General features: G+C 50.7%; 1 protein-coding gene across 2 annotated transcripts in view; it reads right to left on the bottom strand.

The window, feature by feature from the left end:
• Window positions 1–24,662, bottom strand: part of SAMD4A (sterile alpha motif domain containing 4A) — a 227,247-nt gene that overhangs the window by 4,464 nt on the left and 198,121 nt on the right. For both annotated transcript variants that reach the window (XM_052647150.1, XM_052647151.1), the window contains 4 exons: window positions 19,717–19,835; window positions 14,959–15,160; window positions 13,688–13,814; window positions 5,152–5,235 (listed from right to left, as the gene is read on the bottom strand). In XM_052647150.1, coding sequence (XP_052503110.1) covers window positions 5,152–5,235; window positions 13,688–13,814; window positions 14,959–15,160; window positions 19,717–19,835 — 532 coding nt within the window. The remainder of the gene's footprint in view (window positions 1–5,151; window positions 5,236–13,687; window positions 13,815–14,958; window positions 15,161–19,716; window positions 19,836–24,662) is intronic.

Here is a 24,662-nt window from a genome sequence, read left to right as displayed (position 1 = left end):
CATGTCGGACCTCCCAGTCCCTGAGGACAGATAAGGGTTAAATTCATCCATCCATCCATTTGCTCATTCTTCACACACTCACCCACATTTTTGACAGGAGCTATACAGAGCCTGGGAACCAAGCTGGAAAGACCTAATTTTCACCCTTTAGTCCAAGTATATATATCCTGGATGGGACACAGACATGTAAGTTGACAGAGACATATGAGGGATAGGTGCTCTGATGGAGTATGTACCAGACATAGCAGGAACACGGAAGAAGGAGTGTTTAAGTTGCCCTTGGAAGTCAAGGATGGTTTCACAGAGAAACATCTGGCCTGAGGTGGTGGTAATTCTGACCCATCACAACAGAGCAGACCAGGGGGATCTGTCTGACCCAAACTGATCCAGATTGATCCAGGTTCTCTGTCTCAAGAATCTAATCTAAGGTAGAGACACCAGTGAGTTTTTTTTTTTTGCACCTGGAACTGAAAGATCCTATGGACATGCGAGAGTGCTGAGGCCACCCAGTACATGTCATGTCTGGGTTATAGAGAATCAGCGGAATGGGTAAAGTGGGGAGCATGCCTGGCAGAAAGGAGAGGCCATGAGTGAGCAAGGGCACAGAGGGAGCCAATGGCCACCCAACTCCTTTTCACATGGGACTATGGGAGCGCCCTCAGAATCAGACCATAAGGGTCTCATGTATTGTGAACAGGACCTTGGACATAGGCAGCTGGGGATTTATAAATGGTAGAGTAGTAACCAGATTTGACTTCAGAATGGCTTCTCTGGCATGGCTGGTGGCGGGAGGACCAGTTAAGAGGTCCCTACAATGGTCCACGCTAGAGTTTCTCCAGTGAGCAGAAAGAGGCATGGATCAGTCATAGCAGGTAGAAATGATTAAGTTCAGTTGACCACTAACTGAAAGCTAGGATGGGATGCAGTACGCCTCCCTGGTTTTGCTGATGTCCACATGTCAGCAGATGTGTCCGGGTCTAAACCTCTGCATCACAAGCCCTGTCTAGCAGAGGTTTAGGCAGAGCTCAGCTATGAGAGGGTGCGGCTGAGAGCTCAGGGAAAACTGGAGGACTAAGTGATATGGAAGGGCCCTGAGCTCACTGCAGGGTCTTCTGACCTCCTCATGGGTGGGGCCAGAATTGCATCTTGCTAGCAGGGACTTAGGGGGAGAAATGCTTCTTTAATTCATATTTTTAATGAGATGACTGTAGGTCCACACAAGAAACAGCACCCTGTTTCTGGGTTTGCCCCTAAGGTTAACAGTTTGCAAAATTATATTACCACCAAGATACTGATGATGTAATCTACCCATCTTACAGATTTCCCCAGTTTTACTTGTACTCTGTGTGTGTGTGTGTGTGTGTGTGTGTGTGTATTAAGTTCTATGATTTTCTGAGAGATTTTAAAGAAGGGAAGCAAGTGGCCCTGCAATCGTCTGTACTTTCAGATGATCAATCCTAGAGGTCCCCAGGTGTGCACTAATCACCTCTCCCACCTTCTGTGCATATCCGTTCTTAGCCTCTCGAGTGCTGGCTCTGCAGTGGTAACCAGTAGTGGGAGAACAGTGAGCATGTGTATGTGTGCACACACATGTGTGTGGGTGAGGTAAGGGTGTAGAGGCTGCTCCCTCATCTGTAGAAGTGCAGTGCACAATCTTGCTGGGCCTCACTCATCCACTCATTAATGCCAGCCTTTCATAGCTGTCAAAGTCAGGATCTGGAAACAAGGAAATCTCAACTAACCCAGCCTCAAGTTGCATTTTCATGGAATTCTATCCCTGAACCTCATCCTCCAAGGGTGATGGTTGGTATTCAACTGCAGGGAAACAACCAATTGGTTAAGTGCACACTCAACATTTACAGTGGTGCAAGTCATGCCCTGCGCAAATCAAAGGGGCACCATTCAAATGCAGTTATCATTGGTTTTATAATTATTAAGGTGAACTTCAAACAAAAGATGGAACAGTGTCTTGGGAAAGTGGAGCCTTTTTCCAATTAGCGCAATGTCTCCATATCCCCTACTATAAGTGGGGTTTTAAGTCCTAAGAAGAAGTGAGGAGAGAAGGTGAGAAGGAATGACAAGGTGATCAGGTGATGCATGAACCTCAGAACATCAGAGGGTGGACCAGGCGTTCCTCCTAATGGTTTGATTCACTATGGACTGCATTCTGCTGGATGGAGCCTTGTTTTTGAGGCTGTGGACATTCCTGCCCATATGACCCCTCTGCGTGAGGAGGAGAATGGCCAGGCCTGGCACTGAGTTCTCCTGAATACCTGGGGCTACCAGTCGGGAGCAAGCCATATAAAGCCAGGTGAAAGCCTTAAAGACTCACAAATCAAGATGGCAGAGGCAACCCCCTCCCACCCCGGGCTTCCTCACAGCTTCTATCGGAGGAGCGTGGCAGGGAAAAGAAGAGATGGGTAGAGAAGGCCAGAGAAAAGTAGCTTAGACTCAGACTGAGAGGGCAGCAGTTATTGGAGGAGACAGGGAGCAGAGATGGCATCATGAAAGGATGGGCCCAACAGCCTTAGAATAGCCCTCCTGGGATATGGTGTCCCAGAAACTTGGATACCTCTCTGCTCTTTCCATGAGATGCACAAAGAGGAGCATATTTTACTACTCTGCTTTCCTCTCCCTAGTCATCTGTCCTCCTGTAAGATGACTTCATTCACTGGCAGAAATTCTGTCCCCAGCAAGGTCATCTCCCCTGGCGCCTGGCTGGGGTCGGCCGGCAGGAAGGTGCTGTCAGAGGGGGAAGGCACACTGCCACTGCACCTAACCAGGCCATCCTGAACCTAATTTGCACCCACTGCTCAGGAAACTGCTTATAAGGCTCCCCCCAGAAAGGATTATTGAGGAAAAAACACAGCAATAAAAAGGCTTAGGAGATTAACAAGATGAAAACATTAGCAAAAACAACAAAAAATCAGTTCACAGAGGTTCCCTGTAAAAATAAAAGAACTGTAAGAATAAACTTAAGAATAAAACTGGAAGAATAAAATTCCCTGTAAGAATAAAATTAGGTCTTTTCAATGAAAACCTCCTTTTAAGAAGCAGTATTTGGCATTCTTGCTACTAATGATGACGATGTTAGTACTTAGCAGATTGATAAGAGCTTCTGAGGTGCCAATTATCTGAGTTCTATCAAGCCCTGGGGGAGTGGCCAGTTCTTGCTGACTCCCACAGGCAATGTAGGACTGAGCAGAGTCCCCCCCAAACCAGCTCCAGTCAGGTGTCAGGTGGGAGGGCACCTGCGTGCCTGCAACGGGGCCGAGTTTGGCCTGAAGTCTCAGGTCTGGAGGCCTTCCCTTTAGGACAAAATTGAGATATAATTTTCTTACCACACATTTCACCCTTTGCAAGCATACAGTTCAGTGGTTTTGAGCAAGAGCTGTGTGGCCATCACCACCATCTAATTCCAGAATATTTTTGTCAGCCCCATAAAGAAATCTGGTACGTGTTAGCAGCCATTCTCCATTCCCACCTCCCTCCAAACCCTGATCTACTTTCGGTCCCTGGAGGTTTGCCTACTCTGAATACTTTGCATAAAGCGAATCATATGCTGTGTGGCCTTTGTGTCTGGCTTTTTCACCTATTAGCATAACGCTGTGCCGGTTCAGCCATGGAACAGCACTTCATGCGTCTTCAAGGCTGAATTGACAATCCTGCGTGTGGCTACGGTGAATCTTGTCCATCCAAGATTTGGATGGACTTCTGGGTTGGACTTCTGGGATGGACTGCGGACCATCTGCGGATGGACTTCTGGGTTGTGTCCCATCACGCCTCAGGGGCTGTCAGAATGTTGACCCAGTCTCCCTGGTTACCTGGAGAACAGGAGCTGGTGGCACCTCCCCCAGAGGTACCAGGAGTGAACCAGTGAGGCGGCAGAGCTTCTAGGATCTGAACTGAATGGCTAAGGGAGAGTGTGGTGCTTGCCAATGGGGTTCCCTGGAACCCCCAGAGGGAGGGGTCACAGAGGGAGCCGTGTACCCCACCATCCATCTGGTCAGAAGCCCTGGGAGGCCTTCAGCCTGCTCCCTTCTGGTTCTGAGCAAGGGCTCTCTCTGGGCTTCGGAGAGTCTTGCACAGGTGAGATCAGGAGGGTGCAGTCCCGGTCTGTACTCTGCTTCACACAGAGCATTTATCTGCCTCATATTTGGTCTCAGGATAAGACTGCATTGCAGAGACTAGAAGTCTAAACACCCCTGATCAGGAGGACAAAGCTCTCTGGAGCAGTGGCCGATGACAGCCTTTCTCCGCACCGCCGCCGGCTAGCACACGGCGTGGCTCTACGTGGGGTGAGCAGTCCAGCCTGGAGAGGGCTGTCGGGAAGGGTCACAGGAGGCCTCTCTGGATTGCCGTGACTCACAGCCTCCCCGGAGGTTGGCAGGAAGGGGCGGACATCTCTCTTCTGCCTGCCAAACAGCCCCGGGGCTGGCAGCGAGTCCAGCCAGAGAAAGGCACCCGTTTAGTACCAGGAGGGCACTGGAGGCCTCCCAGGGCTGCTGTGATGACGCAGGGCTGCAGGCCAAACTCACAGTGGGATGACCCAGCCGCCTCTGGGAGCTCCTCTGGGGCTGCAGCCCCGCACAGCACGGATGCATCCAACTAGACCGTCCCTGTCAGACTGAGAAGGACGCCTCGGGGCCCTGGGCGTCGCGAAAGCCATTTGGAACAGGGAGGTATAAAAACAGGCAGGGATTTTGGTTTCAGAAATTCTATTTTTAGAGCACGTTAGGATATGCTTGGACCAGACTGGGGGATCTAGTGCCGAGAAGGAAAGAATCCAATGCTGTGGGGGGATGTTTCCACTAAAAGCCACGTCTTGTGTTCCTGACTCCTCCAGTGCCCGCATTTGGCTGGGACAACCACGAGGCTGGGACTCCAGTGTGCCCTGGGGGGTGGGGCCTCTGGGGAAAGAGGAACAGCGTGCTCTCCGGGGCCCTGAGTCACCCCCAGAGGAAGAGCAGGAGCAGGGCGCTGGGGCTCGCTGCAGGTGGCGTTGTGTGCTGTGGATGGTGTGGCTTGACAAGGGTCCAACAGCCCCCCACCCTGGCCTCTCTCCCCCTGCCCCCTGCCTCCCCCTCCCTGTGCCCTCTTGGCCAGTGGTTCTCCCAGGTGTGCCATGCCATGCCGGGAGGACGCACTCACCTCCCAGGGCGTGCTCGGTCATACTGAGGCACAAGGACTCCAGCCTGTTGTTGATGTCGGGTTCAGTCACCGGAAGCTGGAATTCTGCAGGGGACAAAGGGTTACATTGGTGACAGGGGCCCTGACAGCAAGGAGAAAGTATGCACAGTGCCGCTGGCTCCACCTGCAGGGTGAGGATCTGGTGAGACTCCCCACAAGGACTTGGGGGACCAGCAGGGCTGCCTCCCTGCGCAGACTTGGGGGGAGTGCCAGAGCTGCCTCCCTGTGAGGACTTGGGGGGACCGCCAGAGCTGCCTCCCTGCGAGGACTTGGGGGGACCGCCAGAGCTGCCTCCCCGCAAGGACTTGGGGGGACCGCCAGAGCTGCCTCCCCGCAAGGACTTGGGGGACCAGCAGAGCTGCCTCCCTGCGAGGACTTGGGGGACCAGCAGGGCTGCCTCCCTGCGCAGACTTGGGGGGAGTGCCAGAGCTGCCTCCCTGCGAGGACTTGGGGGGACCGCCAGAGCTGCCTCCCCGCAAGGACTTGGGGGACCAGCAGGGCTGCCTCCCTGCGCAGACTTGGGGGGAGTGCCAGAGCTGCCTCCCTGTGAGGACTTGGGGGGACCGCCAGAGCTGCCTCCCTGCGAGGACTTGGGGGGACCGCCAGAGCTGCCTCCCTGCGAGGACTTGGGGGGACCGCCAGAGCTGCCTTCCTGTGAGGACTTGGGGGGACTGCCAAGATTGCCATGGAGAGAGTGTGTTGCACTTGGGTTCAACTGACCTCTCAGTCTGTTAGACACCCTGAGTCCACTGCAGCTGGATGAAAACCGGTGGCTAAATATAGCTGTCATAGTCACAGTCTGCGAGCCTCTGCTCAGACCCCTCCAGCAGCTTCTCACTGGGGTAAAAGCCAAGCCCTTCCTACAGCCTGCAAGGCCCTGCAGACCTAGCCCTTGTCCCCTCCCTGCCCTCATGCAGCTCCCCCTTCCTTCACCCCCTCCTCCCAGACCCTCTTCTACCCCAGGGCCTTTGCACCGCTATTCCCTCTGCCCAGAATGCTGGTCCCTGGACGATCCCAGAGCTCACTCTCTGCCTGCGATCACGTCTCTGGCTCTACTGTCTCCTTGGAAAGGACTTTCTGTTCATCGCAGTGAACAGAACTTTTCCACCCCATCCTTTTGCTCCATTTTTTCTTCGTCACCGTCACCGACACCTGACATATTATGTGTGTATTTGTGGCCTCCTCCCAGCTGAGTGTTCGCTTCACTGGAGCAGGACTTGGCTCAGCTCCCTGTGCCCAGAACTGGGCCTGGTGCATTTCTGCTTCATTATGAAGCACAGGAAAGGAAAACCATAGCCTGGTGGGAACCTCTTCTGAGTCCAACACCCTGCTGGGTGTCCAGTTCTCAAGTGGGCCTCCCAGAGGCTAAGTGACATATCAAGGCTAGTCGGCTGACACTAGCTGGGACGGGAACCCACATGGGTGTGACCCTAGGGCCAGTGTTCTCCTGCACACCACACATCTGCCAGTGCCTGTCAATGCTCTTGGTCTCTAAGCACTTTGAAGCAAGGGTTTCCGCCGCCCAGGACAATATTGTGCATCCTAACCACAGAGCCAGCTCTATCATCTGGACCCTCTCCAGCCCTCCAGGCTCTGGGCCCTCCTGCTCCAAGGGAGAGGCAGCCCAGGTACCTCCTCTGTCCTGCTGGGGCTCATCACCAGCACTCCCTCCATTGTTCCCACCTTGCGGAGGTCTTGAACATCCTTGACTAGTTTGGAAGCACCTTGCAGACACTTCCACCATTGTCATTATGATGCTTACAGATTTCTCTGACTCTCCCATGATACCCAGCCATGGCCTTCTGCACACCTCATACATGTCTACTGAGTGATGAAAAAGATGGAGCAAGAAATAGAAGGAAACTGACAGCTATTGTGAAACGTAGACAAAACTGTGAAATTCCATGGGGAAGGGCAGAAAAACCCCCGCCGTGGGATGTGTTCTGAGTGCCTGGGAAGTGTCAGCACTGCTGCTGCCTTCCCGTGTGACCCTGAGAAGTTCTTCCCTTCCTTTGGGCCTAGGCTCTTCTGCCCGTAAAGTAGGGAAAGAATCCAGAGGCCCCGACTGCAGGCCGCTTCCTGGCTTCTAAGAGTCTCCACTAGGGGGCGCTTGGGGCCAGAACGGGAGAAGGAATGAAAAATGAGGTTGGTGGTTTGGTGGGAGAGGAAGTTGAAACCAATGGCTAAACCAAAGTATTTGTTTTCCTGGATGAGCTATACATTTAGGTCTCCTCTGCGATCTATGTTCCCCATTACCAGCTAATTCAGAGGCAGATGTTGTTTCTGTTATTTAAAATTCTCAAAGAGAAGGTTCGCAAAGATCACTATGAGGAACACTGGAGAGCAGATTCTGACCCACGTTCCAGCATCCATGGGTTTGAAAGACAACTCTGCCAATTCATGAGCAGACAGAGGACGGCTGGGCTTCCAGGGAAGCTGGGAGCCATGGAGAATGGGTCTCCCTGGCCCCACCCACCCCTGCACTCAGAGTAGGGTTGGGGCAATTAGACAATCCAGGGAAGAGTATTTTAGTATTTTCATCCATTCATGTGAAAATCATATGCATGCAAAAATTAGCAGCCTTCAGGGTGTGAAACCTATAAAATAGAAACACAATTATATATATAGCCAGTTAGCAAATAGATTAAAAAAAAAAACCCTTAGCAATTATAGCCATCCATATGCTCATTGTAAAATTTAGTTTACTCTCTAGCACTCCCCTTTAAACAAACACTGTGGAGAGATTTGGATAAATAAAGATGCTCGACATTTGGAGAGAAGTGTTTCAGCTGCAGGATTTCTTGCCAACACGCAGCAAAATGCCATTTCCCAAGCCTTGGATTGCGTGTTCCAAAAACAGGGGGCTGAGAAATGCGGGGCTCTCTGCTCCAGAATCTCCAAACCTTCGTGGCTGCTCTTTTAGGTTGAAAGTTGGCATGCTTGCTTTTAATCCTCCAGATCTTCCCTCGGGGACATGAGCAAAGTCATGACCCCCACCAATCTTGAAGTGGCTCTGAAAAATTCTAAGTCTTGGGAGAAGCCTGTATGTTCGCACAACAGAGTTTCCTAAGCGTGACTTTTTAATTGTGTACTTGATAAAAACAGATACGAGGCATCTCCCCGAATATACAAGACAGAGGGAGACCAGCCGGATGAAAAGCAGCTTCTATCTCAGGCTGGAAGCCCTCAGCCATGATTGACTCAGTGGGCAGCTCTCTCAAAGCCCGGGCTAAGTATCTGGGCAACTCCTGCCCACAGATCCACATGAACTACAGGCCAACTCTTGTCCTGGCTCCTGCTCACCCTAGGGGCTCATCATGTTTATCCCGGCCCCTGCAGCAGGAAGGGACCAGACAGATGTAGTTTTGAGTCTTCAGGAGGACATACAGACTTGGAGCCCTCTGTTATTGCCCTAGCAGACCTGCTTCCTTAGCTCAGATGGCATCTCTGAGAATGAGGGATTCTTCCCCTCTCCACCAGACCATTCCAGGATGTGTATTTCTGTACACATTAGGGTGTGTATTTGAGGATCCCCAGTTCTAGGATGCCCAGAGTCGAGGCTGAAGGGGGACTTTTAACTTTGCCTTTTTAGAAGTCCTACAAAACCATGGACTGCTGCTCAGGCCCAGGGTCAAGAGGACTCTGGAAGGAAGCAGCGCCCAACCCGAACAAGGTGCTGCTGCAGGGCCCCTCTGGGGACCTCCACATGGCTCTTCCTTGACAGAAGCAGCTGTGGCAGCTGAGGTTCACGGCTGTGGCACCCGACATGCCCTTCTGCTGTGCTCTCCGAGTCCCTGAGGCTGAGGTAAAGAGGCCAGTGTCTTCAAGACTTTAGAGTAAGAAACAGGTCGGGGCACTCTTGGAGAAACCTTGAGAATCTCACTTTGCCAACTACAGCTGGAGCCACTCTGCTGAGTAACCAGGAGGGCTGCAAGTCTGGCTAAGTGAGGAGGCGGCACTGCTGGAAGTCGAGAAGTCAAGAAAGTCAGTCTGTCGAGGAAGGGACAGAGAATGCAGAGGTGGGAGCTGGCTGACTGTGATGAAATGAGTAAGGAAGATGAAGGCAAGGCGGGAACCAAGAAGAAAGGGGGAGAGAGATGCTGAAAGGAAGAAAGAACCCCACGCCTGCTCAGGTGGAGAAACGCAGGTGCCAGCTGCATCCCGAGTCTGCGGTGGAGAATGCAGCGCTTCTCTGGGGGCTTCACTCAGAGACCTGTGGAACTAAGCACAAGGGAGATCCTCCAGGACCCAGGCTTTCATGAAAACTGACGAGGAGAACGTGGTGCCAGGTGGTATTGCATCATCTCACCCTGAGTTGGTCTTTCTGAATGTGGCTGTCAGACGGGGCGGGGCACAGACCCCGCTGGGGTCTTGGTGGTGACAGAGTGATGCAGTTGACAGCCTCCCTGCCCATCATCTGCCCACCCTGAGCAGGGCTCACTGGAAGGGGAGGAGCCGGCGTGGATCAGGCACTTCAAGCAGGTCCCTATTCGGGCCTCTGTCTCCGCGGGGCAGCGCCTTCTGTCCTCTGTGGAGCTAGTATACCGATGAATCTCCATCTTTTCCGGGTCTCACTAAAGGCAGTTCTCTGGAAGGAACCTGGAGCTCACTCACACTAACAAGGAAAGGGATAATGACAGCTCTGTGCACTGTGCTCCCAGGGATTCTAATGGCAGGATTTTAGTCGTGAGCTGCTGCACAAGGAGGGCTTGCGATGAAGAGCAGGTAACCTCACATGGTGCAATGCCACCATGTAAGGCACTGCCTCACATCTGGGTGGTCTAGTGCCAAAGGTAGTCTGCACGTGGCTTTGTGCAGGGGAAGGACGAGGGGCTCAGTGAGGCTGCTCAGTCTACCCTTCTGGTGCTTCTCCAAAGCTTCTGGCCCCCCTGCCCCATCCTGTCAGGCTCTCCAGGCAGTGAAGAGCCTCCATGGCCTCCTAGCGTCACACCCAGGTTCCTCGGAGATACTTTCTGATCCCAAGAGTGGTGGAGCCCTGGTCAGCAGGATCTGCTCCCAAGATATGAAGTCATTTCTGTGAGCAGTTTCCAAACTACTTTTCCAGTTGGGAAAACACCCTGCCTCTGGGAGGAACATGACCGCTCTTGGCCAGGCACCACATTGGTTGTGAGCTCATCACCCTTCTAGTGATGGTATCAGCCCTCACTCTGAGGGGGACCAGCTTCATCTTTCTTACTCATCCCAGAGGCCAGCAAGGGGCCATGATTATTGATGGCTCTCCTGGCCTGTCCTGGGAAACATCTCAAATCTGTCCACAGCAGAGTGAAGTGAAGAATCACCTCTACCCTGGCCTCCAAGGGGTCCACAGATTCCGTAGATCCAGGAAAGAAGGAAGCATCCCGAAGATTCAAGCAAGGTGACTCATGAGTTGACATACAATATTGAGGCTGGTTCTAGACCCCAGCCTTTTTTTATTCTTTGGAGACATTCCATCATCTTGATGGGATTAAGTTCACAGAATCAAAACTTCCTTGGAATGCACTGTAGGTCTTTAAGATTTGCCCAGATGGTTCGAAATGAGTGCTGAGAAGACATCCAATGGATGAAATTAGTACGTTGGAAGGCAGCAGTTCTCAGTAATTTTGGGCTGGCCGCACATCTCTGGTCCATCATGCATTCACTATTAGTACTGCTTGTGTACAGATGAAAGCTATCTGCCTTCCTGATATGATGCCTATAGTCTAGTCCCAGCCCCTGACCCCCAGGTCCTAGATGCAAAGGCTAAGAAGGAACATTCTGTGCCCATGGAGGAGGGAACTTTCTGCAGCCTCCTTTCCTTTCCCGCAGTGCCCTGCCTCACCCTTCACTGTCATGTCTCAGGAAGAGCCACCTCACATGGGCCAAGGGTGCTGGGCAGGACTCAGGACTGGCCCCTGCTGCTGCTGCTGTCACTGTGCTCAGCTGAATCCATAAACTGTAGCTCACCAGGCTCCTCTGTCCATGGGATTTTCCAGGCAAGAATACTGGAGCGGGGTTGCCATTTCCTGCTTCAAGGGATCTTCCTGACCCAGGGATTGAAGCCGTGTCTCCTGCATCTCTTGCACTGGCAGGCAGGTTCTTTACGGCTGCACCACTTGTATTTACAATCAGGAAATATGCAGCAGCCCTGTCCTCATGCCACGGTTACTAGAAATGCTGTGGTTCATCAGGGCCTTGCTGGAAGTGGGTTTGTCATGCTTTGGGGAGAAGCTGACTAAAACAACAACAACAATAACCCAAGGGTTCCAGAGCTCTGAGCCCAGCAGCATGTAAACAACATTACTGAGAGACTTGCAGGGAACTACCAGGAAAACAGAAATCAGTTGTTAAGTGCTGCCTCTGGGAGGTGGGACTATGGGCTGGGAAGGGAGGCCAGGGGGATAGTCACTTTTTCTTTTAAGCTGTTCGGCAGCGTTTGCTTCTTTAACTACGGGAACAAGAGGCTTCATGGGAAGAGGGTGGAAACGATCTTAGGGTCATAGCTGACCAGAGCATAAGCCAACTGTTCAGCATTGCTGTGTAACAGAGAGGGGAAGCAACGTGCAAATGAAAGATTTGTATCAACAGACCCAAATGGTTCTTCTCCCAGAGATGGCCCATCTCTTCCCAGTGGGCTTGGTCTGCCCAATTAAGATGAGGGATAAACAGGATGATGGAGGACTTGGAAGAGAGCCACAAGGAGGGAAAAAGAGGTAGGAAAGAATGGAAAAGGCTACAAATGTGTCAGGATTAGAGGAGAGCGGTCAGCTATGCCAGGGTAGCTGGGCTGCAGTCCTGGGGTTGAGATTAGGGTGAGCTATTCATTCCAGGTGAAAGATCTCGTGCCCAAGATGTCTTCAGATTTTGTGACCTGGGTGGGCATGGAAGCTTCTTGGAGGTGAACTTCAGGGAGCAGAGGGTGAAGAGATGGAAAGAGGAGGGTGGAGTTGCAAGTAGAAGGAGCTAAGAGAGCCAAACCGCAAGGATACCAAGTCCCACAGCGACTTCCGCAGTGGCTTGGTGGCGGGCTCAGGCTGAATGAGGTAGCAGTGCGTAGCCCAAGGGAGCTGGAAAGGCTGCGGCTGATGGTAGGACCAGAGTCTCCAGAGTCTCACTTTGTCTCCAAACTCTCTCTTACTGGGAGTAAATTATACAGAATTCTACATGAAAGCAGAGGCTGGGACTAAATGACCTGGGATCAGGACTTCACAGCCTCCAAATTCTATCAAGTATTTTCTTCCTGGGAAGAAAAATATCAAGTATCAAAAGGAAGAAAGGAGCTTTAAAACAAAGGTGTGCAAATAGGTAGAGTTCTAGAAGTCAAGAAGCAACTTTAAATCAGCATCTGGAGCATGCCGATGTTCTTCTCTTTCCTGACATATCTTGAGCCTTGGTGGCTTCCTGCCATTGGCACCTCCCCACCCCTTGGTGGCCTCACCTCCTCCCCTCGAGCCTGCACACTCTTCACTCCTCTATGCTCACCCTGGCCTGTCCCCCTGCTCAAAAGCTCCTATCAATTCCTCACTGAGAGCAGTTGGAATCCCAGCTTCTTGGTCTTGGGTTCAGGGTCCCACCATCAGCTGCAGCCTTTCCAGCTCCCTTGGGCTGCACACTGCTACTTCATTCAGCCTGAGCCCGCCACCAAGCCACTGCAGAACTCGTTGTAGGACTTGGTAACCTTGCAGTTTGGCTCTCTTAGCTCCTTCTACTTGCAACTCCACCCTCCTCTTTCCATCTCTTCACCCTCTGCTCCCTGAAGTTCACCTCCAAGAAGCTTCCATGCCCACCCAGGTCACAGTGACATTTCCCCTCAAACTCCTGTAAGACATTGTACAGAGCGCATCTACCAGAAAGGGTAAGGATCTTCTTCCAGGTGCAAACCATGCAGTAATCGCTTATGGGGCTTTGTATTACTCATGGAGTGTAAGAGGTTAACTATCTGCACAGAGAAAGGTGCAGGCACCTGAATGTAATTTTGGCAACTCTGTTTGAGGAGGCAGGGTCAAAGGTGAAATTGACAAGAGGTGCACCAGGCTGCTCTTTAACCAAATAAAGGGAAGATGGATGATCAACAAACACGTGTGCAAAGCACGCCCAAACCAGGGGTGGGTCTCTCAGCATCACCACCATAGAGTTTTCTCTTTCTCTGTCTATCTACACATCCCTCTATGTACACACCAACCACACACACACACCATACATGGAACCCCTCCCAACTTCCCCTGGAAGCCCTGCAGTGATGTCGCTGGGTTAATCAATCTAGAAATATGACTAGGATCCAAAATACCCCCGTGTCAGATCACAACCAATTCTGGGGCTCCGTGTGCTGGCTCTGAGCCAACAGGCCACAATTCATGCTGGCAAGGCATGGTTTAAAAAAGGAAAGGCTTCTATAAGCTCAAAAGAATGCAAGGTGGCAGTCGAGGCTAAGCACTTTCCGCTTGAGTTCACTGGGGCATCTATTTTGGTGACCTGGCCTCCCCGACAGGACAACGAGGGATAGAGGGCTGGGCCCTACCTGGCTGCTGGAACATCAGCATATTCTGTGGCGAAGTGTGCACAGGCAGTGAGCGGGTCCTTTGGACAGAGCTGTGGGTGCGGCTTGGCATGCTATTGCTGCCCCCGGGGTTGGCGAACCAGAGGTTCTAGGGAAAAACAAAGAAGCAGAACCCATTAGTCCAGACACCTGGGGGTGGGGATGAGAGCAGGGCCACCAGCCAGAATCCAGGAGGCAGATACCCTGGGAGAACTCTGCTAACTTCTGGGAAAGGGCTCCTAGGCCAGCGCGATCTGTCTGCTTATTTAGAGAGAGGGGCTTTAGATGCCATTCATTTTACTCAACACTACCCCTCAGCCCCAGGCTCTTCTCCAAGCCTCAGCTTAATCTGGACACCAGTCTCCCTCGCTGGCTCTAAAACTCTCTTTATCCCTTCTGTTGTCTCTGCTTTTCCTATCACTTTTCTAGGAAATGGGGGGAGTTCTATAAATGTCTGCAATGAAGAGCACAAACTATTTCAGGGCTCTCATTTGATTTTCTCTTTGAGGTTCTTACAATTTACTACAAAGGGAGAAGGAGGAAAAAAGAACCTCTCAGCTGGCAACGAGCTGGCACAACTCAGCTTGTGTGTTTGTTCTTACGCGGGTGTCCTAGCGGTGGTTTCCTCCTGGATCCATCTGGTGGCTTCCCACAGTGGTCAAGCCTGGGGTTTTCTCCTACCCTGGGCTGCTTCCCCGGGGGAGTGAATCCTGCCTGTCTTGCCAGGAACAGTTTCCTGTTTTTTAAAACCAAGCTGTCATCCTTTACTTTCTCATGACAAACCCAGAACCTCAGACTCACTCGGCGTCCCTCTAATCCCAGCCCCCACCCGCAGAGCCCCACAACGCAGGGGCTACACAGGCGGGAGGCAGAGGGTGCGAGTGCGGGGGAGGGACTCCTGAGACGACGAGCCAGGGGACTGACGCTGGCCCTAAATCACATGGTGAGAACCTCTGGGCAGCGTGGCCTCGACTGACTGATAGCCTCCCTCAGTCTCCTTCCTCCCCTGTAGGGTTTTCCACCACAGCTGGGACCGTGTCAAAGGAGTTATCTGCCTCAGATATAAATGCTAAGAAAGCTCCTTGCTTTATCTCCCAGAGAAACTGCAAACAAACCTCTGAAGCATAGGGGCAACTGTCTTCAAGCTAGCCCCTCTGGGCTTCTCCCTTCGCCTTCGGGTCATTTGGGGGGATGTCCTGAGCCTCAGGCCCTGAGCTTGGCTGGCCCACCCTCCTCCCGGGGGCAGAGCAGACCTGTCTTCCTTGCTTCATGATGGTGGGGTTGGCTGCGGTATTACGCTGGGTAGAGCTGACGAATCCGCTGGTGCCCAAGAGGCCAAGGCGGGCGGAAGGGACATTCCGGGAGGGGATCTGGTACTGGCGTGGATTCCGCCTGCCCATGCCGCCACCCACTGAGCTGGTTGTCGGGAGGGAGTTGGATTGCCCAAAGCCACGGCTGTGAGAGTCAGTAGAGAAGAACAGAGGTCATCAGTCACCCCCGGCCCTTCCCAGCCCCCGGGATGCCTCTTTGGGGTCTGCTCACACTTTGACCATTATGAGGCCTACGGGGGGATCAGGGCTTTATGATTAAAATGGTAGCTAAGAACTGAGAGCTAATATCAAGTGCCCTGGGACTTTCACACTGATTCTTCAATCCTCACGACAACCCTATGAAGTAGGCACTCCTTTTACAGTTGGAGAAGTAGAATACAGAGCTTAATAATGTCTCAAAGGTCACATAGCCATTAGGGGGCAGTGCTGGAATATGAGCCCAGAAAGTTAACCAGTGTGCGCTTCAGCCTTCTTTCTACTGTGTCTGTCACAGGCTCTGAGAACTCATGTGCCCGTCCAGAAGCCACACAGCAAGAAAGTGGCAGCTCCAGGATCCAGGCCCCTTCCAGCACACCACAGTTGGTCTGTCTGCTGTTGGTCTGAGCAGCAGACTCAGGAGTGGCCTGTGGGCCCCACTAGGACGGAAGCTCCCTGGGACAAGAGGTGGCATCTGTCCTCATCAATCCCGCAGGCCCCAGGCCTGGACGGCACAGCTCCTGGCAGTAAAGGCAGGGTGAACAAAGGAATGGCTCAGTCTCTGCCCTCACGATCTCCAAACGGCAGAGCGGACCCCAAGTCTGGGGCTCTGACTCCCAGATTCACAGGAGGAATATGAGAAGGAAGAGGATGATGGTTGCCAGCTCCCTGGACCTAGGACACTGACTGCTCCCTGCTCCTCAGGCCCTCCCTGTAGAAAGACCCGTAGGTTCCATGCTTCTCTAGGGTCCACGCAGAGAGGAGGCTGGGGACCTGAGGCCTCACGCTCAGACACCGCGCTCCCATTGGTCCGGTGACCTCAGCGCCGAAGAACTTGTCCTCTCCAGCAGGCCTCAAGTTCTGGGAGGGTGCACAGCCGCCAGCAGGGCTGCAGGAACCAGCACATTCTTTCCAAGAAGAGTCAGCTTTAGTCATTCACTGAGGTCTCCGTCGAAATGCTCTACCTCCAACGGCCACAAGGTGGAACAGACTCGCTTTTGCAGCCACACAGGGGAGGTTCCTACCAAGCCTGTGAGGAGACTCCAGGAAGACAGGGCTGACGTAGTTTACCCCTGTGACGGGGGAGGGGGAGCACTGCAAATCTGTTATTTCCTGAGAAAGAGAGTGTTATGTGTGTGGTGGGGTGGAGCAACTAAATCATCAGCATGGTTCATCTCAGAAGGGGTTTCTTCCCCAGAATTCCTAAATTTCCTGGTGAGGGGGGAGTGCGGAAGAGAATTCCACAGTGAGCTGATAAGCACTGACTCTGGGGCTGTGTTTTACCACTGCTAGGCTTTTCTGACCAGATTCCAGTCGAGGCTCATCCCCATGAGGTGAGGAGGATACTTACTCATGGGTTTTAAGTCTCTTTATCTCATTCTTTCTCAGATTTCTTGGCTTCCTTCCTTCTTTTACTAAGGTTTAAAATGTTTGGTTTGAAAGAGGAAATTCGGGCCAGGAGGAGAAGAAATAATTTCATGCAATGGGAGAGACCTCTTTTGGAGAATGGACAGGTGGCAGGTGGGGACAGAGATCAAGTGGCTGTTTCCTTGTGTGTGTGTGTTTTTTTTTTAACTACGAAAACCAGTCCTTTGGTTTTTGGAGTCAGAATTTTGGCCACCTGGTAGATGATTTAGTATTCTGCTAAGACTTTTCCTTATTTAGTGCAGATAGCTTTTTGCTCATTTTCCTTTTTGGTTGGATTTTTTAAAAGTTATTTCATATGCAAAACAGAGCAGTCAGCAAGTGATGCTAAAATAATTTGTGCTTCCAGGAAGGCAAGAGTATATTCTTAAGCAATATAATGTAGGCAGAGGCTTCTGTAATGGGACACTTAGTCACAGGAGAAAACGTGGACTCCTAAAGTTAGGGCTCACGGAGCTGGTAGAGCTACCATTTTGGGGATAGACTGGGTGGAGGTGAGAATTTGGTTAGGGTATCTTTCTAATGACAGTGGTTCTCACTGTGGGGACCTAAGCTGATTACTATAAAGTCAGACTTTTTGAGGGTTGCCACTGCTGGTAACCAGAGTGAAAGCTTAAGTCACTTAAGATCACTAGGCTTAACGAAATATTCATTCTTTCTTTGGAGAGAACAAAGTGACAAAAGTTTTCATTTCTCATTCTCTTACTCTGCTCATCTGCATCTTTCTCTGCTTTCTTAAATCTAACCAACTGATTTCATTACCTTGAAATGCATGAAAAGACTGATAAAATAATATTAATAAGAACCAATTAATTTGGGACTTGTGATAGTTCAAGGAAGGGCTGGGCTGCAGTTACCTCTGTATTATGGGAAAAAAAACAGGTCTTGGAAGAATATTAATAGCATAACAAGATCCCAGAGGTAATACTTATGAAAACAAATTATTTCCTAGAACTTTTGTTGTTGTTGAGTTGCTCAGTCATGTCTGACTCTTTGCAACCATGAACTGCAGCATGGGAGGCTTCCCTGTCCACTAAATCCCAGAGCTTGCTCAAACTCATGTCCATTGAGTTAGTGATGCCGTCTAACCATCTCATCCTCTGTTGCCCCCTTTTCCTCCTGCCCTCAATCTTTCCCAGCATTAAGGTCTTTTTCAATGAGTCGGCTCGTCACATCAGCTGACCAAAGTATTGGAGCTTCAGCTTCAGCAACAGTTCTTCCAGTGAATATTCAGGGTTGATTTCCTTTAGGATTGACTTGTTTGAGCTCTTTGCTGTCCAAGGGACTCTCGAGAATCTTCTCTAGCACCACAATTCGAAATTTAGCAACTTCCAATTGAATATCCATAATCGATGACTGAATTCACTCTAATCAATATAAGGAGGTCTAATCTGACAAATCTTGAGTTAACCCAATTCAAGCATCGGTTAATAACACGCTAGAGAAATCAAGGTTAACAAGCACTCAGATGTGGACCAAGGACAAAACAGGGCAGACAGACGAGCAGATGGCACTTCGGGGAGGAGGAGCAAAGAGCTTGAAAGCTCTATCTTTATCTTCAACTTCTGAGTTCTTTCTTTCTCTTGGAACTTGTCTCCCAAGGACCTGGTCTGCAGGAGGGGTGTGGATCTTCCTCTTTCCTAGTGGGTACTGCTGCCCTTATAAGAGGGAGAGTCTAGGGCAGGGGTAGCCCCAGGGGAGAAGGCTAAGGAGCATCTGGGCCCCAGGAATCCTCAAGGTGCACTGGTGGTCCAGCCCAACCCTCCAGGGAGGCTTCGGACCAAGGAGCTGGCTACAGAGTGCTGTTTTATCTGGCTTTTCTGCACATAATCTGGAGACCAGGAAGTGGCCCAGCATCCGTGGTGCTTAAGAGTACCGACTCTGGAGCTGGCATTGGCCTGTCTGGTTCAAATCCTGGATACGTCCCAACTCCCCTGTAAATTGGGGTTAATAATAGCCCTTTCTACCTCATATGGTTGTTGCAAGGATTAAATGTAATAATATTCTTAAGTGCTTGGATATCTACTTGGCACAGAGCAAATGCTAAATGTTTGTTTAATAAATAACTGTTATATATGCTGGAATATGATAACACTTCAAATTTTACATTAATTTTTAATGAAGACTTTTCTCAAATTCCAACTGGCCTTATCTCCCTGAAGTACAATAAAACAGTGATGTTTCAAGGCACACTTATGCAAATAAATGCCAAACATTTTAACAACAGTCAGAGCTTCTACATATGCACTGAGAAATGAATTCAGAACTTTCTAGGTGTGAATGAAAAAAATGATTATTTATATGCTCATGTTGAAAAGAGTAGAAAAGGATGTTGATTTTTCAGCATGTTGGCACCATCATTCTCTTGTCTCCCCAAGACGCCCTGTTATTGTTCAATGGTTCACTCCACCCCTCCCCGTGATTCCTCCCCTAGATTGGCACTGTAATTCACCTTTAATATGCAACTGGATTCTTCAATTTAAAACCAGATTAAAGTAATGGGTTGTAAAGTGCAACGAGGCTTTTTTAAACTGCATCCAAGAAGCTGAAGCACTATGAAAAATCAAGAATGGTACTGCTCTACTCTTAGATTGCAGCTCAGACCAAAATAGACTAGCACTGGGCTCTTCACCCTGCCACCAACTATAATTAGCTTGTCTACAGCAAGAAGGGAGAAAAAATTACACTACCACTTAAGGTGCAGAGAGAACAACCTGTTTTTGTCCTTTCAGAGCCCCCTGTTGTGGACAAACCACCAAGAGTTTTGCTGGCACTCATTAAATCGTACCCGCTCCCCACTCCATGCCCATCTGTACTAATAACACCATTTTGACCATGTAAATTGAATTGCCAAAGATCACATTCAGCTCTTCCTCTGGGAAGTCTTTCCCTCTACAGCCTTTTCCCTACCCCACCTGTTTAAGGAATGTGGTCTGAACTTGTCAGAGGACACTCTAAGAAATAAGGAATGATGCCCTGTGTAGTCTTGACCCTGGAACCCAAGCAGACAGTAAGGTCCTGGAAGCAACATGCATTACAAAGACTGAAATCCCAACATACTTTCTTTGCTGTCGATATCCTGATATGTCTAGAAGGGTTTTCCGAGGGAAAGACCGAAAGAGCTTCTGCACCTGCTGTTTCCATGACAACAATCTTTTTTTCTGTGTCTCTGTAAATGCCTGCAAAAACAAACAGGACTTTTTAATGGGTGACGCAACCTGGCATTAGAGGAAGAAACATGCAATTAATAGGGAAAATATTGGAGTCCTACAGTTGCCTTTTCTTCACCTTGTTTCCAACCGGGTCCAAACAGCAGTCAATTTCGTTTGAGAGCCTCCTGTACTGAAAACTCAAGTTATTTGACATTGGAGGTGCCTGGTAAGGTACGTGCATTAAGCTTTTGGCAATCCTCGATTTCGGTTGCATTTCTGGCAGATCCCTACCCTCCTTCCTCTTTCCCCTGACTCCACTCTGGACTCTATTTATTAAACAAGAATGAATTGCAAAATTGATTGTTGACTACTCTGGCTTTTGCAGGCCCCCTGCATTTTCATAATCAATGGAAATGCTAAACCACTGCAAAAATCAATCTTTTTGATGGTGTGTGCTCACCCTGGAGTGGTCTTCAGGGCTTCAGAACACAGAGTATACACTGTACATGTCAGGACTCTGCTGAGAAATCTCCAGTTATGAGCCCCATGCGCTACACAACCCCAGTGCACCGATCATAACCTAAATTTTGTCTAAGGCTTAGGAAAATGGATAGATCTGGTGGCTTCTCAAGTCTTTTCTGGTTTGGGGGAGATTTCGTCTACTGGCCCATACATAACACTCTCTCATCAATATCATGTGTCCTTCTGTGTACAGCTGTGTACTTAGTGCAGCCCAGGGAAGGACTTCATGGGGCTGTAAGTCCTCAAGGCAGGGACTCTCAAATTCAGGATATATTAGGATCCCCCCAAGGAGACTGTTAAAATCTAGAATTTTGGACCAACTCCCACACACCAGAGCCTGATTTCATAGATCTTGAGAGGAGTCTAGGGGGTTTGTGTTTGCAGCAAGTGCCCGGGGAATTCTGCTGCAGGTAGGTCATGGCCATGTAATATTCTAGATTGGTGAGGATCACACACACAGTACAGGAACTCCCTGTTAAGCATGTAGGACTGTGGTCCACGTGCTGTCATAAGTCCACCAGATCTGACTAATGAGCAATAACAGTGATGGAGATACCATACCCAAGTAGTTTTGTCAATAAAGCATGAAATAAATACTTTTTAAGTAGCAGTAAATGATTACTTAGAGTAATAATAAACTACATGCCTGTTTCCCATAAAGGAAGCAGATTCCTTAAACAGAGAGAAAAGAATGACAGCTTAATGTTCTTCTACTGACATTTAATCTTTAAGGACCCGAACACAAGAGAACTATGTGAACAAAAGCAAAAAGACGTCAATCATGTTATGGAAAAGGTACTGACGACTTGCAAACCCCTTCCTCCCAGGTGACCTTGGCCAGGTGCCATTGAGGGACAGTCATCAAGGAAGGCTTCCCCACCAGACATTCAGTGCCCCATTAGAGAAGAAGGTGCTGATATTCCTTAAGGTGCACGGTGAATGGTCTCAGGGCTAAAAGGTGAGGATGTGGTTCTCCTCCATGGTCCCTCTCATTTGCTGATGATACTAGCTGAATGTCCAGCTATACATGAGTATCTCCAAAAACTGCAAAAGGCAAGCATTTCTGCTAGACTAATAAAGGGATGGGTAGATTCTGCTTCTGACTAGCTTAGTCAGCCAAGTGTTGAGCAACGACACAAGATGCCAGCATGCAGGTCAAGATGACCTGGGGAGCAGAGTCCAGCTCAGTGGTCAGTAGAAGGCTCTGGATGCAGGGCAGGGCTCAAATCTCTGCACATCTTTATGCACCTGAGACTCAGCTCCTTTAACTCAGGACAGTAATACCTCATCAAAGGGATGCTGTAAGGATACAAATTAATTCACACATGGAGGGCACTTAGAATACTCACAACACAGCTAGCTCTTCATTGTGGTGCATGTGATATTGCCCACAGACTCCCTCCCCAGGTTTTTCAGCTGCATGGACTAGCCCTTTGGTGGTGGCACATGAAAGTCCATCCCATTTGGTATTCAACCATCACCTTTACCACCAACAAAAGACTTCAAGGTCTCAAAACCACAGTATTGAGCGGGTCTGGAGCCAGCCTGAGCTTCCAAGTGACAAAGGAGTAAAGGGGTCACTTTACAGATGTGCATTCAAAGTGCTTCCAGGGACACTGGTTCATATGTGACATTTCCCTCGGTGACAAAGAACACCCAAGAAGATGGAAATGTTTACGCCCCCTCAGAGAGGTCAGGTCATCCACTCAGCACCTCCGGACATCAGACTCACAGTAATTGGGACTGCAGATAGGAGTGGGCCCCTTAGCAGTGCTGAGCGTATGGCTGTTCTCAGTCCTGAAGACACTGCTGGGAGGCTCGAAGTGGAGCTAGACTATGGCTGGCAAGGAGTGATTTCTGAAAGCTGGTTCCTGTGCGTGCCTACAAATAGCACTCTGTTGTGGGAGCCCTGCTATTGGTTGGGAGGCCAATACCTCACCCCAGCCTGCTCCAGGCAGCTCTAGGTGGGGCTGGCAGAGCTTCTTTGGGGCTGGAAGGGAAGGAAGATTCCACTCTCCTGAATGCCCGCACACAGCCAGTCAGCCACTCCTGAGTCCTCTGCCCCTGTCAGGCCCTGACTCAGACGTCTGTGTGTCCTACAGCTCTCGTGGCTGGATAACAAGGCTCATGAAGGGGACAAGGGCTCGTCTTCAGGGAACCGTCGGTCTAAGACGGTAAGGAGTAAGAAGCCTGGGCTTGTAATGCAAGAGATGAAGTGATGGACTTTAGAAATAAGATTCAGCACTTTCCTGGCCTTCCTTTTACTGTTCTGGGGAGTGGCTCCTTTGTCCCTGGGGAGGAAGGAAGGTGTCTTGGCTTGGTCAGCACCCTCCCTTCCAGTAGCTGAAGAACAGCTCGATCGGGCTGTGAAAGGAGCCCTGTCTCCCAGAGCCCAAGGGAATCTTCAGCGAGGATGGAGGCTGGGCCTGGACAGGGCCTCCCAGAGGGGGTGGGCTCTGCACACACAGAATACTGCCAGGCTGTGGAAAGTTACTCAAACGCCTTTCCTCTTCCTCAAACTCAGCTAATAAAAAGCCTCGGACAACATTTTCCCCTCCCAAAGCAGCGCGCAGGCACCTCCATCCTGACATGAATGCAGGTGAGCGGAGTAGGCATGAGTCCTTTCTGCCCCGTGATTCCCGTCAGCGAGGCCCCTCCGCAGCAGTCAGGAGAGAGGAGCCCACACAGTGCCACTTTGGCACCTAGAACTCAGAGCTTCCAAGAAAGTAGAGGGGAAAGACACGGAAAGGAGAGCCAGGGTGCAGAGGGAGCACGCACAATGGCAGCAAAGTGAGCAGCGCCAGACCACAACGCGGGCGATGTGGACCAATGAGGACGCCTGTGCACCGCCCAGCAGAGGCAGCTGGAGGACTCGTTATTTCGCCTCCTGGGCTCAGCAGACTGGAGATGAGGTGGAAGGTGACTTGTCCTTCAGTTTCTCGCAGGCTCAATGCTAAGCATGGGTGTGGGAGCGGAAGCAGGGTTCTGGTTTGCTTTTTCAGAAGTTTAAACACCTGGCGATCGGTAGCCCCCTAAGCCCACCCCAAGTGCCCTCCTCCCCTCCAGGCGCTGCTCCGTCCACCTGGACCCCTCTCTGTTCTGCCTCCTCGTGGAACAAGTCTCTCCCACTAAGGCTCTGTCTGTCTTTCAGGTCTCATTTGGAGGCAGTCCCTCTGGCCTCTAGATAGGTGCCCACTGCACTCCCTGGGCTCCAGCCCCACACCGGTGGCCTTATGGTCACACTTGTGATGACCTGTTTTCCTTTTGTCTCACCCACTCTCCTCCTACTGGAAGCCCACCAGCCAGGGGCAAGACCTAGGTGCTTTATAAATACCTACGGAATGAATGAACTTTAAAATCCCTCTCCTGTTCTGGCCCTTCCCTTCTTTCTATTGCTTTTTGCTGGCCCAGATGAGAGCGGTGTCAGGACTGGACACTAAAAAGGGTGAGTGGGAGTTCACAGAGCCGTGAGAGGAAATCGCAAAAATGCGGGCTTCAGGGATGGGGACGAGGGGCTGGGATGGAAACCCAGTGGGAGACCGCACACCTGCGTGTGAGGGGCAGGTGGAGTCACAGCACAGCAGGGCCGAGGGTGCAGAAAACCAAACAAGCCGCCAGCAGCAGATGGCCTGTGGGCAGCTGGAATGTGGGAAGTGTGTCTCCCTTCCCCGGGGCCCACTGGACTCCTGGGGTTCCAGCTACCAGCAGGGCAAAGCCCAGGCGGCTTGGAGGCCTTTACCATCTTATTTTCACATCAGAGTCCCACAGAAAGATCTCAGTGGTCTAGGTTTATCCAGTCCTAAGTTTTCTAAAACAATGACCCTGTCTGTGTAATTCTCTCAGGGGAGGGGCACCCAAGAAGCCACTGGGATCCTGGGTCTGAGGCACAACCGCCTATCTCCCCATGTCCCTCGGGACAGCCCTGGCCAGGACCTGCCTCGCTGCATCAGAGTCACTCCATCATTGTCCCGAGGGCCTGGGAGGCATAGCACCAGCCTGACTTTCGTGAAATGGACAGAGATTGTCATACTGAGTGAAGTAAGTCAGACAGAGAAAGACAATCATCATATGATAGCGTTTATATGTAGAATCTTAAAAAATAGTACAAATCAACTTATTTTTACAAAAGAGAAATAGAGTCACAGATGTAATAAACTTACGGTTACCAAGGGGAAAAGGTGAGGAAGGGTTAAACTGGGACAGTGGGGCTGACATATACACGCTGCTGCTGCTGCTGCTGCTAAGTCGCTTCAGTCGTGTCCAATTCTGTGCAACGCCATAGACGGCAGCCCACTAGGCTCCACTGTCCCTGGGATTTTCCAGGCAAGAGGA

Source organism: Budorcas taxicolor, chromosome 10 (genome assembly GCF_023091745.1).
Source record: "Budorcas taxicolor isolate Tak-1 chromosome 10, Takin1.1, whole genome shotgun sequence".
Taxonomy (NCBI): domain Eukaryota; kingdom Metazoa; phylum Chordata; class Mammalia; order Artiodactyla; family Bovidae; genus Budorcas; species Budorcas taxicolor.
This window is presented reverse-complemented; position numbering and strand designations above follow the sequence as displayed.